General features: G+C 49.4%; 2 protein-coding genes across 2 annotated transcripts; one reads left to right on the top strand and one right to left on the bottom strand.

Moving 5' to 3' along the window:
• The first annotated feature begins 404 nt into the window (after positions 1-404).
• On the top strand, positions 405-6,581 carry LOC307231321 (uncharacterized protein). The gene is made up of 2 exons (XM_080001978.1): positions 405-923; positions 3,941-6,581. Exons 1-2 carry the CDS (start codon positions 425-427, stop codon positions 4,282-4,284), a joined length of 843 nt encoding a protein of 280 aa, XP_079858104.1. The 5' UTR covers positions 405-424; the 3' UTR covers positions 4,285-6,581.
• A 176-nt stretch (positions 6,582-6,757) lies between these two features.
• On the bottom strand, positions 6,758-9,397 carry LOC307232223 (uncharacterized protein; the record flags this gene model as incomplete). The annotated part of the gene is made up of 3 exons (XM_080003144.1): positions 6,758-7,898; positions 8,432-8,546; positions 8,727-9,397. The coding sequence occupies 3 exons, from the start codon at positions 9,395-9,397 to the stop codon at positions 7,452-7,454; spliced, it is 1,233 nt and encodes a 410-aa protein (XP_079859270.1). The 3' UTR covers positions 6,758-7,451.
• Between the last annotated feature and the right edge of the window lie 6,334 nt (positions 9,398-15,731).

Below are 15,731 nucleotides of genomic sequence, written 5' to 3' on the forward strand. Positions count from 1 at the left end.
TTCCATTCACTTCTTGTAAGGTCGACTTTATTCACGGCGCTGGGAATCTATGCAGAGGCCGTGCACAGGTTTGGGTCAGCGTGGGAACTGATGAAATGCGCACGATATGAAGTCAGGAGTATTAAAAATTGGCTTTGTGGGATGACGCAGCGTTTGTCAGTCAGGCCGGAACGGATCTGGGAATCTGTAATAAGGCTGCTTTCACACACACACTGCAACCCTGAACTTATCCAGACATTACCTGGAGGACGCACCCCGCCTGCTCCCGGAGCGCAAAGTCCGCGCAAAGTCCGCCTGAGCCCGTGTGTGAATGGAGCAGGTCGATGACGTTTCTCTCAGGCGACGGCTGCGAAACCGGAAGAACACAAAACACCCGAGGGTGACGGGGAAGGGTCACACCGAGGCGCCATAACGCGGGACGAACATGTCGAACTGGAAGGACGACGAGATTCGCACGCTCCTGACGGTGAGGGCCGACGCTCAGATCGTCCGCCAGATCCAAGGAACGGCGCGGGACTCGGTGGTTTACGACCAGATCACGAAGCGGCTGCGCGACCGCGGCGTGATCCGGGCCAAGGCGCAGGTGAACAGCAAGCTGAAGACGCTGAAGCGGCAGTACCACCAGGTGCTCGACCACAACGGCCGGAGTGGGAACGACCGCAAAACATGGTGCTACTTTGGCTTGTGCGAGGCCATATGGGGTCCGAGTCACCCCGCGGTTCTGGCGGAGAGCGCGGAGGCGGCGCCGGCCTCCGGGAGCGCGGAGGCGGCCCCGGCCTCCGGGAGCGCGGAGGCCGCCGCCACAAGAGGCCCCGAGACGCTTCCCGCGTCCGGCTGTCTCAAGGCGGCGCACAGCGACACCGACGAGCAGGCTCCGTACCATGAAACGGACGCGTCGGTCCACGAGTCGGGTTTAAGCACAGGTACCATTTTGTATTGTTCGCTGCTGGTATTCGGTGGCGTAGCCCGGCTACCCGCTAGCCTGGGAACCAGCACAACCTGCGATCCCCGGGTCCATTGGCTCCGGCCGAATACGTCTGCCCCCTAGGGACGGGCGGGTCGATCGGCACCCCTTTTGCGCTTATTGACTTGTGCTGTATCCCCATCAAGCGCACGGAAGGTGTGGAGACTATAATGTGCCTCGTGTTGTGTAACTTAGAAAAGGCACAAACTGGGATTTGTAATATGACCTTTTGAGTCCATATGACCGGTCGTCGTCCCCCCCCCCCCCCCCCCCGAGTAAACCAGGGGTTAGGAATAATTGATCAGTGCCCAAACCAATCAAACAAACGAAAATGTTTTATTGACCTCTTGCTGCTACTATCAGGAGATGTTCGACCCAACCCCGGCCCAGTTTTAAATTATTTTTGAGTACCCCCCCCCCCGTGATTTCAAAGGCAGACCTGGGCTCGGTATTATTCACCTGAATGTCAAGAGTGTAATTCCTAAATTGGATCGAGTAAAAATCTGGGCACAATCATCTGAAACTGATATTTTTGTTTTGTCTAAAACCTGGCGAAACAAATCTTATCAACAGACAAAGACATTGCAATTAAGGGTTACAGAGTGTTTCGTTGTGACCGTCCCAGAAAGGGCGGTGGTGCTGCCATTTATATAAAGAACAAATTTCATGCTGCCATCCTATCGTCAGTATCTCTCAGCAGACAATTTGAGCTTCTTGCCCTGAAATTTGAACTTCTTAAAGGCCATTTTATCGCTGCTGTCGGTTGTTTTAGACCCACCTCAGCAAGCAGCGAAGAGTTATCGTCGTTGCGTAAACAACTATCATCCCTCGATTTCAATGAGGTTCTCCTTCCTGGAGATTTTAACTTGGACGGGTTGTCCTTTGTCTCTGACAGGTTTAAATCTGCCTGTGACTCATTTAATTTCACACAACTAATCAGTAGCTCAACTCACCCAAATCTCGAAATGCCCGGAGAATTCCTCTTTTTTTGTTTTGTTTTTTTTAAACCAGTTCTCCTCCATAAATTTTCAGATATTGGTATTTTTGCAAATTATATCAGCGAACATTGTGTCATAGCTACAGTCAGAGGAGCTAAGATCCCCAAATCAAGACCACAAATTGTCCTTAAATTACAGTTTAAGCGTTTACGTGAGCAAGCTTTTCTTCATGATTTGTGGGACTTTGAGTGGTACAAGCTCTCTCTCGTTTATGATGTAGAACTCGCTTGGGAATATTTCATGACGCTTTTACTAATATTGTAAATAAAGTCTCCCTTCGACAAATTTAGAGTGAAAAGAGCGAAGAGTCAAAAAAGCTTAATCTGAGCTCTGAAACTACTAGTAACTTTAATGATCCTAAGAAATTCTGGATAGTAATAGCATTTTCATTTGGGAGTGTAACTACGAATGAGTTGCCGGCCCGCATGGTGAAACTCATATCCTCAAACTGATAAATCAGCCATTCTTAACTGCTTCAATGAACATTTGTTTCTTCGGGTTTTTTTTATTTGAGTCTTTACGTCCAGAATCAAAACAACCCAATGAGCCCAAGTTTACTCTTCTCCCCAGTTTATTCTATGGTTCAAACCTTCAATTGTACTCCTCTTGATGTGACAGGGGTCAATAGAGCCTTAAAGCAACTGCATCCTAACAAATCCGCTGGTCCTGGCGAGCTTGATCCATACTTTCTCACGTTATCAGTAGACTTTCATCTAACTCAACTTAAATTGGTGTTAAATGCAGACAAATCCAAACTCATGCTATATTCAAATGGCCAAGAGTTAACATCTAGTCTGCCTTAGGTCACAAAAAAAACAAGTTTTTAGGTATTATTGATCAGAAGTTGTACACTGTACACAACTTGTAAAGCCCTGTACTCTGAATGCTGCTGCTAAGTGGCCATCTCTATGTCTGCAGGCTTTTGCATTGGTTGGCTTTTATATCTAAATCTTTCCTCGGGCTGGGCCCTCAAACATATATGCACATGTTGTGTGTGAAAACCAAAGTAAATATGGCCTGCGCTCTCAGGATATTCCACAGATATTGGTCCCCAGAGTTAGAACGAAAAAAGCACGCTTGGTTAATGTGAAAATTTCACTGAGATTGCTTTAAGTGCATTTGTACCTGGTTATGCACCATAACTGGATCTTGGTTCTTGTATTTCATTTTAACTGGATATTGGGTTCACCTGCAGCACGTGACGGTTGCCTATGGCTGTTTGTTTATTGTTGTAACAATGTTTACACTGCTCTCTTGGCCAGGTCACTCTAATCTCAATGATTTTTTTTACCTGGTTAAAGGATATACAGAGATATAAATAAAAGTATCTATGCCTCATTTTCAACTCCAGCAATCAATTGGATCGATACCAAAAAGGGATCAGTTTCTCACAGCACCACACCCACTTCGCCTGCTCCTTAAAGTGATAGTTGGGGCCGGCTTCATTTTCTCTTTTCGGGCCAATCCCAACCGTTTATCCAATATGGGGCGGGTTTGATACGATGGCGATGCTGTGAGCCGTCGAGGCACCTTACCAAAATGGCCGCCACTGATGTGGAACGGTCTGTTGAAATCCGCTATCGCCGCAGCATAAGACGAACTGGACGGCACGTTTTCTATAAAGCTCTTGTTTGAGCAGAAATGTTTGCCGTACTTTTGACAGGATTTGGTAAAGTTAATTTACAAACTCACTTGCTCAGCGCTATGCCACGCGTTTTCGTTGCTCTGCTTGGTTGTAGGCATGTACAATTGCGTCAGGAGACATTTTAGTCTGCGCCCGTTGGTATTGCCCCCCGGAATTCGAAAATTGAGAGATTCCAGACGTATTCGCTTTTGCAAATTGGTCTGGTGATGCCAGGCAAGCTCCTTGCATGATACAGAGCACAACACAAGTAATGGATAATGGCTGACAAATCGACAATGCTAGCTGGCTTTGTAACTAGTGTTCAACTAATGCCGTTCTTCTTTCTGTTGTTAGAGTCATCGTGTCATTCTCCACCGAAGAAGAAGAGGAGGAACCAGACACGCTCGGAAAGGCTAACGGCAGAGATTAGGGAACTGTTCAGTGAGATGGACAAGGACTTCAACGAGCGAGAACGGCTCCGGTTGTTGGAGCAGCGGGAGTACGAGGAGCAGGTACGGAGAGAGGCGCGGGTGGAGAAGGCGCAGGAGATGGCCGTGCTTCAGGACATTACTACTGTATTCCGACAAATGGTCCAGCAGATGCCCGCCCTGCAGCCTCAATACCCCCACTCAGCACACACCTCCTGGAATCAAGACCCCCATGACCAGAGGCAGGGCCCTACTTCCACCAACCTCTGAGAGACTTCTTCAGAATCAGAGTGGATTCTGAACAGTTTTATTTTGGCAGGTACATGTACTAGGAACTTCTTCTGTTGGAGTGTAGTGCACTCCATTGCAGACCATAACATTAAAAAATGGCTTGACAGTACAAAAAAGGAGAATAAAACTAAAATATGAACATATTTTAAAACATATTTACAATAAAATATCAGATATATACAGATCGCCAAAGATACAGAAAGTCAGATATACAGCATGTGATACTATGCACAGAATAGATAGTTATGGAATATAGGTGGAAAACTATAAATTATAATATGAGTTGTGCGCTAACTTTCTTATTACCGTACATACAGTGTGACTTCCGATTGCACTATTTTTTCATATACGTACACACTGTTTGCCACCCTTTGTCTGTTCTATTCTATACTGTCTCTGTTAAATCAACAACTCTATTTGTGCGATTTTATTTTAAATCGTTCTATTATATTGTTCTTATCGAAGTAGATTTTTTTTTTTTTTTTGTATTTAGACAAAAAAATAAACAATACATTTATTGTGACTAATCAGTAGTTGGTGTGAGAGTCATGTGAACATATAACAAAATAAGACATGTAAGCCAAGACATTGTTTCTTAATCCTGGTCCCTGGGACCCCCTGGCCTGCGTTGTTTTAGATCAGGGGTCGGGAACCTATGGCTTGCAGAAAATTGAGCAAAAAATGTTTTGTCTCAATTAACGAGTAATAAATAATTCTGTGTCATTTTAAAGTAAAAGAGGATTTAGAATTTTGAAAATAAAATTCAAAATATAAAATATTCTGTTCTATTTTAATCTGTCGACACTAAAACTCAATTTTCAGTGAATAATGCGGTGCGCCATGGGTCGTTGTAGGGTCGAGAAATAAACGTCCCTCCTTTTCGTCAGATGGCCAGCTAGTTTATCTGCATCGAATCCTTAAGACGGAAAAGATGTCGAAAAGAAGAAAAAGATGAGGGTTACCGTACGTTCCAGGCCGAGTGGACAGAGGAATTTGAATTCGAAAAGTCAGGCCGTACCTGACCCAATATGCCACTCAACTGCTGGTACAAACCTTGGTGATGTCCCGTCTCGACTACTGCAATGCCCTCTTAACAGGCTTGCCTGCCTGTGCGGTGAAGCCACTGCAGATGATACAGAATGCGGCGGCGCGACTGGTGTTCAACCAGCCAAAGAGGGCACATGTCACTCCGCTGCTCATCAAGCTCCACTGGTTACCTGTAGCCGCCCGCATCAAGTTCAAGTCTCTTACGCTGGCCTACAGAGTGATCGCTGGGAATGCTCCCGCCTACTTAAATGCTCTTGTAAGAGCACATGTTGCCCCCCGGATGCTGCGCTCGTCAAATGAGCGTCGCCTGGCTCTGCCGACCATACAGCCACGGCAATCCAGGCTATTCTCATTTGTAGTTCCACGTTGGTGGAACGAGCTGCCAAAAATGACCAGAGCAGGGACCTCCCCCTCTGTCTTTAAGAAGCACTTGAAGACCCAGCTCTTCAGTGAGTACCTCCTCTCCTAACTTACATGTACTTAGCACCACCTTGCAGTATTTATTGTTACACTAATGTTGTTATTACACTAATCTCTGTCGCAATGTAGCTTGAATGTTATTCTCCCTTGTAAGTCGCTTTGGATAAAAGCGTCTGCTAAATGACTAAATGTAAATGTAAATGATTTGCCTCAGTGGAGAGATCGGGACCTGCGGTGTGTCTAATACGCAATGATAAAATTGCATCGATGAAACGGTCAAATGTAAAGCGACACTTCGATGCACACCCGATTAAATGATCGCCAGTTTGAAGCACTGTTGGAAGAAGTTGGGAATAATTATCCTGGTCTGCTTTTACACAGCAATGTGCGTTGGCTGTCAAGGGGGAAGGTGCTCAGCCGTTTTGCGGCGTGCCTGAGTGAAATCCGGACTCTTCTCAAAATGAAAAGGCGTCGAGCATCCTGAGTTAGGTAACACCCAGGGGCTCCTGCAGTTTCACTCTCGTGGACATAACTGGACATCTGAACCAGCTCAATGTGAAAATGCAAGGCATTGGAAATAGTCGTATCCCTTCAACTTTGCATTTGAAAGCAAGCTGGAACTCTTCATCGGGGACATTGGTACAGGCCGTCATCTGCACTTTGAAAGACTGCGAAAATTTTGACATGCGCGCTTAGCGAGTGACCTCACTCGACATTTCGATCTCCAGCAGCGAGCTGGCTTTACGTCCAATCTCCTGCAGTCGTTCAAAACGCGTTTTAGAGAATTTCCTGAGCGTTCTATTCTTTTTAAATTCATCACTCATCCCGTGTGCAGTAGACAGCCGAGCTGACGTGGACCCCCCGGTGTCTGCATCAGAGACTTTGAGCTGGAAGTCGCTGACCTGAAGGCTTCAAACACGTGGGTAAGTAAGTTCAAGTCACTGAACGGAGAGTTGGACAGACTTGCGCGGCAGTGAGCAGAGCTGGCAAGTGAACACAAGTGGACAGAAATGTAAAAAAACTCCAACCTGAAGACCAGCTGATTCTTAAAACTCGGAGCGAGCTTCCCGTCACACGCCGCGTGCTTTGACCATGTCTGGCTCTACATGCGTGTGTGAGCAGTCTTTCTGGCATCTGAGAAAGAGCAACCTACGCTCACGTTGAACTGATGGAAGCCTCAACGCAGCATGAAGCTCAAACTCACCACGTATGAAGCAGACAAGGCCACCAGCAAAACCATCCAGCACCACAAGTCGCACTAATGGTAAAGAGTATTTCATTTATTATTGGTTAGCTACAGTATAACAACAATATTATTAAGATAAATAAAGAGAAATGTATTATATATATCACTTAAAGTACTCAGAGACACATAATACGTTAAAAATGTAAGTCTTACTTTAAAAATGCACGCATTAAGTTGCATTCAATTTTATTAAATATTATACGGCTCACAAGGAAATACATTTAGAAATATTTGGCTTTCGAGGCTCTCCCAGCCAAAAGGGCCCCCCCGACCCCTGTTTTAGACGTTTCCCTGCTCAAACACACCTGATTGAAATGAATATGCAGGGCGGGGCTTTAGATGGTCTTAAACAGGACCAGGATTAAGAAACACTGAGCTAGGACATTCAATAGAAAAGGGTCTACAGCAAATAGTGTACACTGAGGAACTTTCTTCAGAAATCGGACAGAGCTTTTCTTAACAGAATGCTCACCATGGCCTCTCGTACGTGTTGCGGGCTACCCGCCTCCGGTGCATGACAGACCTCTGTGTCAGGCTGCTGCGGGAGGTCGGGAGCGGCATCAATGTTCCACTCGGCCAAAAAGCTCTCCTTGTTTACCTCGCAGACGTTGTGCAGTACGCAGCAGGCGGTGACGATGTCCGGCATTATCGAAATGTCCACGTCATTGCGCTTGGCCAGGCACCGCCAGCGGCCCTTCAGGCGCCCGAACGCGTTGTCGACCACCGTCCGAGCGGCGCTCAGGCGGTAGTTGAAGGCGTTCTGTTCGGGCGTCAGGCGACGGTGGTGGGCGAACTCTTTCATCAGCCACTTCTTCAGAGGGTAAGCCGAGTCGCCGATGAGATGGACGGGTACCTCCACGCCGTCCACAGTCACGGACCTCTGTGAAGAGAAATATAAGACAAGGCAGATCTGTTCTCGGTTCGACTGTCACCTGCTTTACTGAGGCGCCGGGGGAAACGCGCGCGCGCACACACGTGTGTGTGTGTGTGTGTGTGGTGGACCTACATACACAGTCGTTCACAGGACGTGTGTGTCAGTGAAAACACCTCGCTGGGCTGCAGCCGAGGAAATGAACAGTTTTTTCACCTTACTGCACAAATCTGTGTATATAAATTGCCTAACCCTTATACATAACCATTTTCCCTTCTATTTTGTTCGCCCACATTGTATTAACTTTTTTTGAGTCTTTATTTTATTTATATTATTCTATTCACTAACTGCATTACGTTTTAGGAACCAGTTAGTTTCAGTTAGTTGCTAGGTAGGAATTAGTTCAGCTATTATGCTCCGTTTAGTAACTATTGTGCATAATCTCCGGGTGCGTTGCAAAGACATTTCACTGCATATATGTATGAAAGTATGTTTATGTATGTGACCAATACACCTCTTCACTCTCGAATCTTGACACGCACCTCGCGGGGAAACAAGTAACCGTCCTGTTCTTCGGCCGCCTGGAAGATGGGAGAGTTGCCAAGCACCGCCGCGTCGTCTGTCCGACCGGGCAACCGCACGTATACATCCGTGAAGCTGAGCAAAAGCAAGCGCCGTGAGAAAAACGCGCCACGTTCCAGCACTTCGTGTATGGAGCTCATACTTGATATGCATTACACAGACAATAGTACTTCTTACCAGAAGTTGTGGTCCACGACCCCTTGCAGTACAATGGAATACCACCCCCTCCGGTTGTAATAAGACGCTGGATCGTACCTCGGAGCAATCACGGGGATGTGGCTCCCGTCGACGACGCCCGCGCACATGGGATAGCCGCGCTCCGCGAACCCGTCCAGGGTCTCCCGGAGCCGCTCCCCCTCGGGCAGGCGGACGAAGCGCCGCAGCAGGTTGTCCTTCAGGGCGAACGTCACCTCGCGCACCAGGCCGCACACGGTGGACAGCCCGACGCCGAACAGGCAGCTTATCGTCCGGTACTCGCTCGGCGTGGCGTACCACCACAGGACGATGGCCAGCCGCCGGCGCGGCTCGAGCGGCTTCCGCCAGCCGGTGATCTTCCGCGTCAGCGCGGGCCTCACGGTGCGCAGCACGAACTCGAACGTGCAGCGCGACATGCGAAAGTGGCGCGTCCACTGCACGTCGTCGAAGTTCTGCAGCACGTCCGCCCAGAAGATCTCGCCGCTCGGCCGCTCGTGCTTCCAGATCACCTTGGCGCGCCGCTGCTGCTGCTGCACGCACGTCCAGAACGCCGCCGCCTTCTTCCGCCGGTGGCAGCGCCGGGCGCGGAGCGTGGCCGCCTCGTACTCCCTGCGGCTCGCCCGTATGCTGCGCTCCGCGCGTTCGCCGATGCCGCGGAGGCGCCCGAACACGTGGAGCAGCGTGACCAGCGCGAAGACGGTGATCGCCGCGGAGGCGTCGTCGGCCGCCATCTCCGGGGGGCGCCGCGACTTCCGCCGCGCACTTTACGCGTCGGTTCCGGTTTCGCCCGAGGCGCCGCCCCTCTCGCCGAAACCCGACTCTTCTTCTTCGCCCCGTTCGACGGCGGGTTGCGGTCATGGGCTCCGAGAGCGCACACCGCCGCCTACTGTACCGGAGTGGGCAGGAACGGTGTTTACGCTACATTACTCGATCGACTGGTAGTACAGCATGAACCTAAAATAGTGAAAAGCTGAACAAACAACACTGAAGAAGCTGAAGAAGGAGGCCTTTCGGGCTTGGCTGGCCCAGGGGTCTCCCGAGGCAGCAGACAGGTACCGGCAGGGTAGAAGGGCTGCGGCTGCGGCGGTCACTGAAGCAAAAACCCGGGTGTGGGAGGAGTTCGGGGAGGCCATGGAGAAGGACTTTCGGTCGGCCTCAAGGAAGCGTTCGGCAGGGCTTGGCTCAGGCTGTGTTCAGCCAGGGAGGAGATCCGCTGACCCGGACTGGGGATATTGTCGGGCGGTGGAAAGAGCACTTTGAGGCACTCCTGAACCCGATCGATATGTCCTCAGGAGAAGAGGCAGAGTCTGAAGACTCTGGGGAAGTCTCGTCCATATGCCTGGCAGAGGTCGCTGAGGCAGTCAAAAGGGTCCTCGGGAGGGCAAGGCGCCGGGGGTGGACGAGGTTTGCCCTGAGATGCTGAAGGCTCTGGACATTGTTGGGCTGCCTTGGCTGACACCGCCTCTTCAGTGTCGCGTGCATGTCGGGTACAGTACCTGAGGAGTGGCAGACCGGGATGGTGGTTCCCATTTTTAAAAAGGGTGACCGGAGGATGTGCTCCAATTATAGGGGTATCACACTGCTCAGCCTCCCCGGGAAAGTTCACTCCAGGGTGCTGGAAAGGAGGCTCCGGCCGATTGTCGAACCTCCGATTCAGGAGGAGCAATGCGGATTCCGTCCTGGACGTGGGACAGTGGACCAGCTCTTTACCCTTTCAGGGTTGCCGGGGGGGTCATGGGAGTTTGCCCATCCAGTCTACATGTGTTTTGTGGACCTGGAGAAGGCTTTGGACCGTGTCCCTCGGGGGATCCTGTGGGGGGTACTGAGGGAGTATGGGGTACCGGGGCCGTTGGTACGAGCCTTGCACAACCAAAGTGAGAGCTGTGTTTGCATTCTCAGCACAAAGTCAAACACGACCTCAGTGGGTGTTTGACTCCGCCAAGGTTGCCCCTTGTCCCCGATTCTATTTGTGATATTCGTGGACAGGATCTCAAGGCGCAGCTGAGGTCAGGAGAGTGTCCAGGTTGGGAACCTCAGAATTGCATCTCTGCTTTTTGCAGATGATGTGGTTTTGTTGGCTTCATCAGACCGTGACCTCCAGCACGCACTGGGGCGGTTTGCAGCCGAGTGTGAAGCGGTGGGGATGAGAGTCAGCACCTCCAAGTCTGAGGCCATGGTTCTCTGCAGGAAAACGATGGATTGCTCCCTCTGGGTTGGGAGTGAGTTGCTGCCCCAAGTGAAGGAGTTGAAGTATCTCGGGATCTTGTTCACGAGTGAAGGGGAAAAAGGAGCCTGAGATGGACAGGCGGATCGGTGCGGCGTCCCAACCCTCACCTTTGGTCATGAGCTTTGGGTAGTGACCGAAAGAACGAGATCGCGAATACAAGCGGCCAAAATGAGTTTCCTCCATAGGGTGGCTGGGCTCAGCCTTAGAGATAGGGTGAGGAGCTCGGACATCCGGAGGGAGCTCGGAGTAGAGCCGCTGCTCCTTCGCGCCGAAGGGTGGTTCGTGCATCTGATCAGGATGCCTCCTGGGCGCCTTCCCTTGGAGGTTTTCCGGGCACGACCAACTGGCAGGAGACCACGGGGTAGACCCGGAACGTGTTGGAGGGATTATATATCCCAGCTGGCCTGGGAACGCCTCGGAGTCCCCCAGGAGGAACTGGAAGACATTACCGGGGAGAAGGGGGTCTGGAGCTCCTTGCTCAGCCTGCTGCCACCGTGACCCGGCCCCGGATAAGCGGTGGAAAATGGATGGATCGATGGATAAACAAACAAGCCAGATCGACAAATTTTCTAGATCCTATCATATAACCTTGTATCCTTTAAAAACAGCCACTAAGATGAACTGCACATTCCTGCTTTGGATCTAACTGTAAACAATGAGAGCCTGTGATATAGTGCATATAGTCTTTATTTTATATGTTTTAATTTTACTTTTTATTTTTATTTATCACTCAATCACTATATTTCCTCTACTGTCAGCTCTTGAGCTGCTGTAAAAAGTGAATTTTCCCGGCGTTAGATTAATAAAGTTTATGTTCTGTTATGTTCTGTTATGTTATGTTATCTTTTCTTTTCTTATCTTGTTTTATCTTGTCTTATCTTTCAACATTTCGGAGACATGTATGCTTTCAATGTACTTATACAGTATGCCAGAGTAGAGAGTCACAGGAGGCTAGAGCTCTCTGGAGCATGGATTCACTTCCCCCAGAACTCAAAATTCTTAATTTGGGAACCTTCGAAGCAAGATTGAGATCATAGACAATTGCTCCTTTCCTTTTGTCCCTCAAGCCCAAATAAGTGTAAATAAAAACGTCTCCCCGGTGTGGAACGGCTGCTTTCACCCCATCGCAACAAGGACCTGCATTGACTACATATGACCACTAGATGTCTCTAATTCTAAGCTGATGACGCTAAATAATACTCTATATTATATAGTACTATAAATATAATAATACTTAATAATGCTGGTTTTGAGTTCCATCACCATCAACTGGTAATTTTATTAAATTATCACGCGTACTGTATGAACAACTATGTAAAAACCTCCCAAATCTTCTAGAGCAACCCGCAACGTTCCTCGGCATCGACTGGCGTCCGGCATCTTTAAGGCGTCCGGACAAAGCGTTTACAACTTTTTAAAATGGGCCAGTTTCATTCAAATTGTTTATACTTTCTCGCGCTCCCTCCCGAATTCTCCCTGGGATTAATTAAGTCTTATCTTATTTCATGGCGCCCTCAGCCTGCGTGTGTGCGTGTGTGTGTGTGTGTGTGTGTGTGTGTGTGTTCGTGCGTGAGACGTGCATTCTGCTTTATTCCACGTTCAGATGGTTGCAATGCCTCGTTGGTTGTGTTTATTCATAGAAGGTATCACAGCGTGCGTCAGCGGTGGATCGCAAAGTTCCTTTAATTCACTTCCAGAACATTCTCGCCGCGTTGGGGTGGAACGTTTGGAAGCGCGCAGAGGCCAGTGGAAGGCAGCCGCTCGACTCACTGGTATTCCGGCACAGGACCATCTGGCAGACCCGCCCGCGGGCTGGGAGTTCGGCTGCCAGTTTGTCCCAAGTTCACGCTGAGTTCATCCATCAAGACCGAGAGGTCCAACCCCGTCCCGTTGTTCATTCGACCGGTCACACTGAGTCATGTTTACCCGAACTATGATCGTTGCCTCCATCCTTTCTTGGTTATCACACATTTCAATAATAATAATAATATTAACAATAATAATAATAACAACCTTTATTTGTATGGCACCTCTCATACACGACAGGGAACTCAAGATTCAAGATTCAAGAGGTTTATTCGTCACATACATATACATACTTTCATACATATATGCAGCGAAATGTCAACACAACGCACCCGGTAAGTACACACAATATGTCCTAGGAAAATTTGTTTCTACTAGACCAACTAACTGATTCCTAAAACGTAATACAGTAAGTCGAATACTTATAGAATAAAATAAAATGGAATAGATAGAGGGAATAGGCTTACGTATATGGGATAGACTTATGTATATGAGATAGGGAATTATGTATATACAGATATGTGCATTAAAGTGGCATGTGAATACAGATATGTGCATTAAAGTGGCATGTGATAAAGTGAGGTAGTGTTTGTGGGATGATACACTACAATATACAACAGTACGGCGCAGCAATACAGTAACACCGAACAACCCAGAACAGTGCCACAGTATGCGGTACAGTATGCTACAGTACAGTAAGGTAGTGGAGCCTATGTGTGTAGCTCAGTGAGGACCCCTGGTGAGGTCAGCATTGACAGTTCTTATGGCTTGCAGGAAAAAACTCTGTCTCAGTCTCTCTGTTCTCGCTGTGTGACTGCGGAGGACCACCCTCTGTGGGGCCCGCCTGTCCTGAGCAGTACAGTTCTCAAACCAGGCAGTGATGTTGCCTGTCAGGATGCTCTCCACCGCTCCACAGTAGGACTTGAGACCCCGAATTTCCTCAGCTGCCTGAGGTGGTAAAGACGCTGCCTCATCTTTCTCACCAGAGTGTCTGTTTGTAAAGTCCATGTTAAGTCCTCTGTGATGTGGACTCCCAGGTACTTGAAGCTGCTCACCTTATCAACAGAAGTCCCATTAATCACCAAGGGCGCGTGCGTCCTCGATTGTGATCCACGCCTAAAGTCCACAATCAGCTCCTTAGTTTTGCTGACGTTCAGGTGGAGGCTGTTGTCCTGGCACCAGAGTGTCAGGTCAGCCACCTGCTCGCGGTAGGCCTTCTCATCGCAGTCGGTGATCAGGCCCACGACCACGGTGTCGTCAGCAAACTTGATGATGGTGTTGGAGCTGGACCTGGCCACACAGTCGTGTGTGTACAGGGAGTACAGTAGGGGGCTGAGGACGCAACCGTGGGGGGATCACCTATTCAGGGTGAGGGAGCTGGACATGTGCTTCCCCACCCTAACCACCTGGGGCCGGGCTGAGAGGAAGTCCAGGATCCACGCACACAGCGGAGTATTCAGTCCGAGCTCCTTCAGCTTGACAGCCAGTCTGGTGGGGACTATGGTGTTGAAAGCTGAACTACGTATAATCGATGAACAGCAATCTTACATAGGCCTCCTTCCGGCCATCCAGGTGTGTGAGCGTGGTGTGCAGTACCTGGGAGAACGCGTCATCCGTGGATCTGTTCTGCCGGTACGCGAACTGCAACGGGTCCAAGGTGCGAGGGAGGGAGGAGCAGATACGATCCTTAATCAGCCTCTCGAAACACTCCATGACCACTGAGGTGAGGGCCACCGGACAGTAGTGATTCAGGCAGGCAGGAGAGGCGATCTTCGGGACAACTCAAAGCGCTCTCTATTAAAGAAGGGTGTCAGGTAGCGACAGTAAAAGCCAAGCAAAATGCATTTGCAAAAGCAGAATAACAGGACAATTAAAAGAATTAAATACATTTATTTAAAATTTTAAAAACAGGGTAAGCATAGGCTTCCCTTGACCTCTGGTGGTTGTGAGGTCCCGCCACTTTCATCCGACTCCCTGTTCAGGCTTTCGTATCACGCTCCTCCTCTCCGACGTGATTTACAGCCAGAGAGCTGCTAGGATCGAATTGTTTTTTTTCTAAGTTCAAGGACACCTCCGCCCCCGCTCTGCCTGCGGCGGCTGCCGTCGGCCTCCGGGCGGAAAAAGTCCGACCTCTGACCTTAAGACGATAAGATGATATTGCGAAGAACTGTTTTCTAGAAGGAAACAAAAAGTCGGTCATCTTACACCGGCAACTCTCTACAACAAACGCAAACACAGCCAAGGTGCCAATAAAGTCATCTGCATGTTTGGAAGTTGGGGGTGCATGCGTTTTTTTGCAAAAATGCTCCCGAACGACATCGCTCGTCAAAAACGAGCGAGCCCTCAAACAACCTGTCGAACGGGAAGTAGGAGGAGGAGAGGGCTCATCCATGACCTGGTGACTGAGCCGTCCCCGTGGGTTTGCCGTCGTCACACCCTGTGTTTGGAAGCCCGGAGCAGATACGAACCTGATACCCTCGCTTTTTTTTTTTTTTTTTTTTTTAATTTATAGGGGGGGGCCACAAAGTCCCGTCCTAAAAGGCCGTCCCAACTCTGGCTCCATCGCCAAGACGCGGACGTGTTTTGCACGGGCTCGCTCAGCCGTGGAGCGACTCACCAGAAAGGGAGGTATGGGAAGAATTTCCCAGTCGGCACAACCGCGGTCTCGGTTAAACCCTCTGTTGTTGGGCTTGGCCCCCGTTTGTGGCGATTGGGGATTGTGCGGGGAAACAGTGTTATTCTTCACTTAGCGCCGTTGCTGGGAAGGCCGCGCGGCGGGCCGGACATATCTGGAATAGCTTCCTGCGCGCGGCTTTGTCAACAAGATTAAAAAGAACAGTGCCGAGAATCACAACACGCGGCGCGGAAGCATTCCGTGACGGCGGGGGCCGGCGCGGGGCAGGCGGGCTCCGGCCTCGTCGTCGTCGCGGTGTTTTTTTTTTCTTGTTTTTTTTTAACCCCGTTCCGTTCGCCGTTATCCGCTTTCGGGACGGGTTGTTATCAGCTGCGTTTGTTTTAGAGCCGGCGTTCGC

The sequence above is a fragment of the Zeus faber genome (genome assembly GCF_960531495.2).
Source record: "Zeus faber genome assembly, chromosome: 6".
Lineage (NCBI taxonomy): Eukaryota > Metazoa > Chordata > Actinopteri > Zeiformes > Zeidae > Zeus > Zeus faber.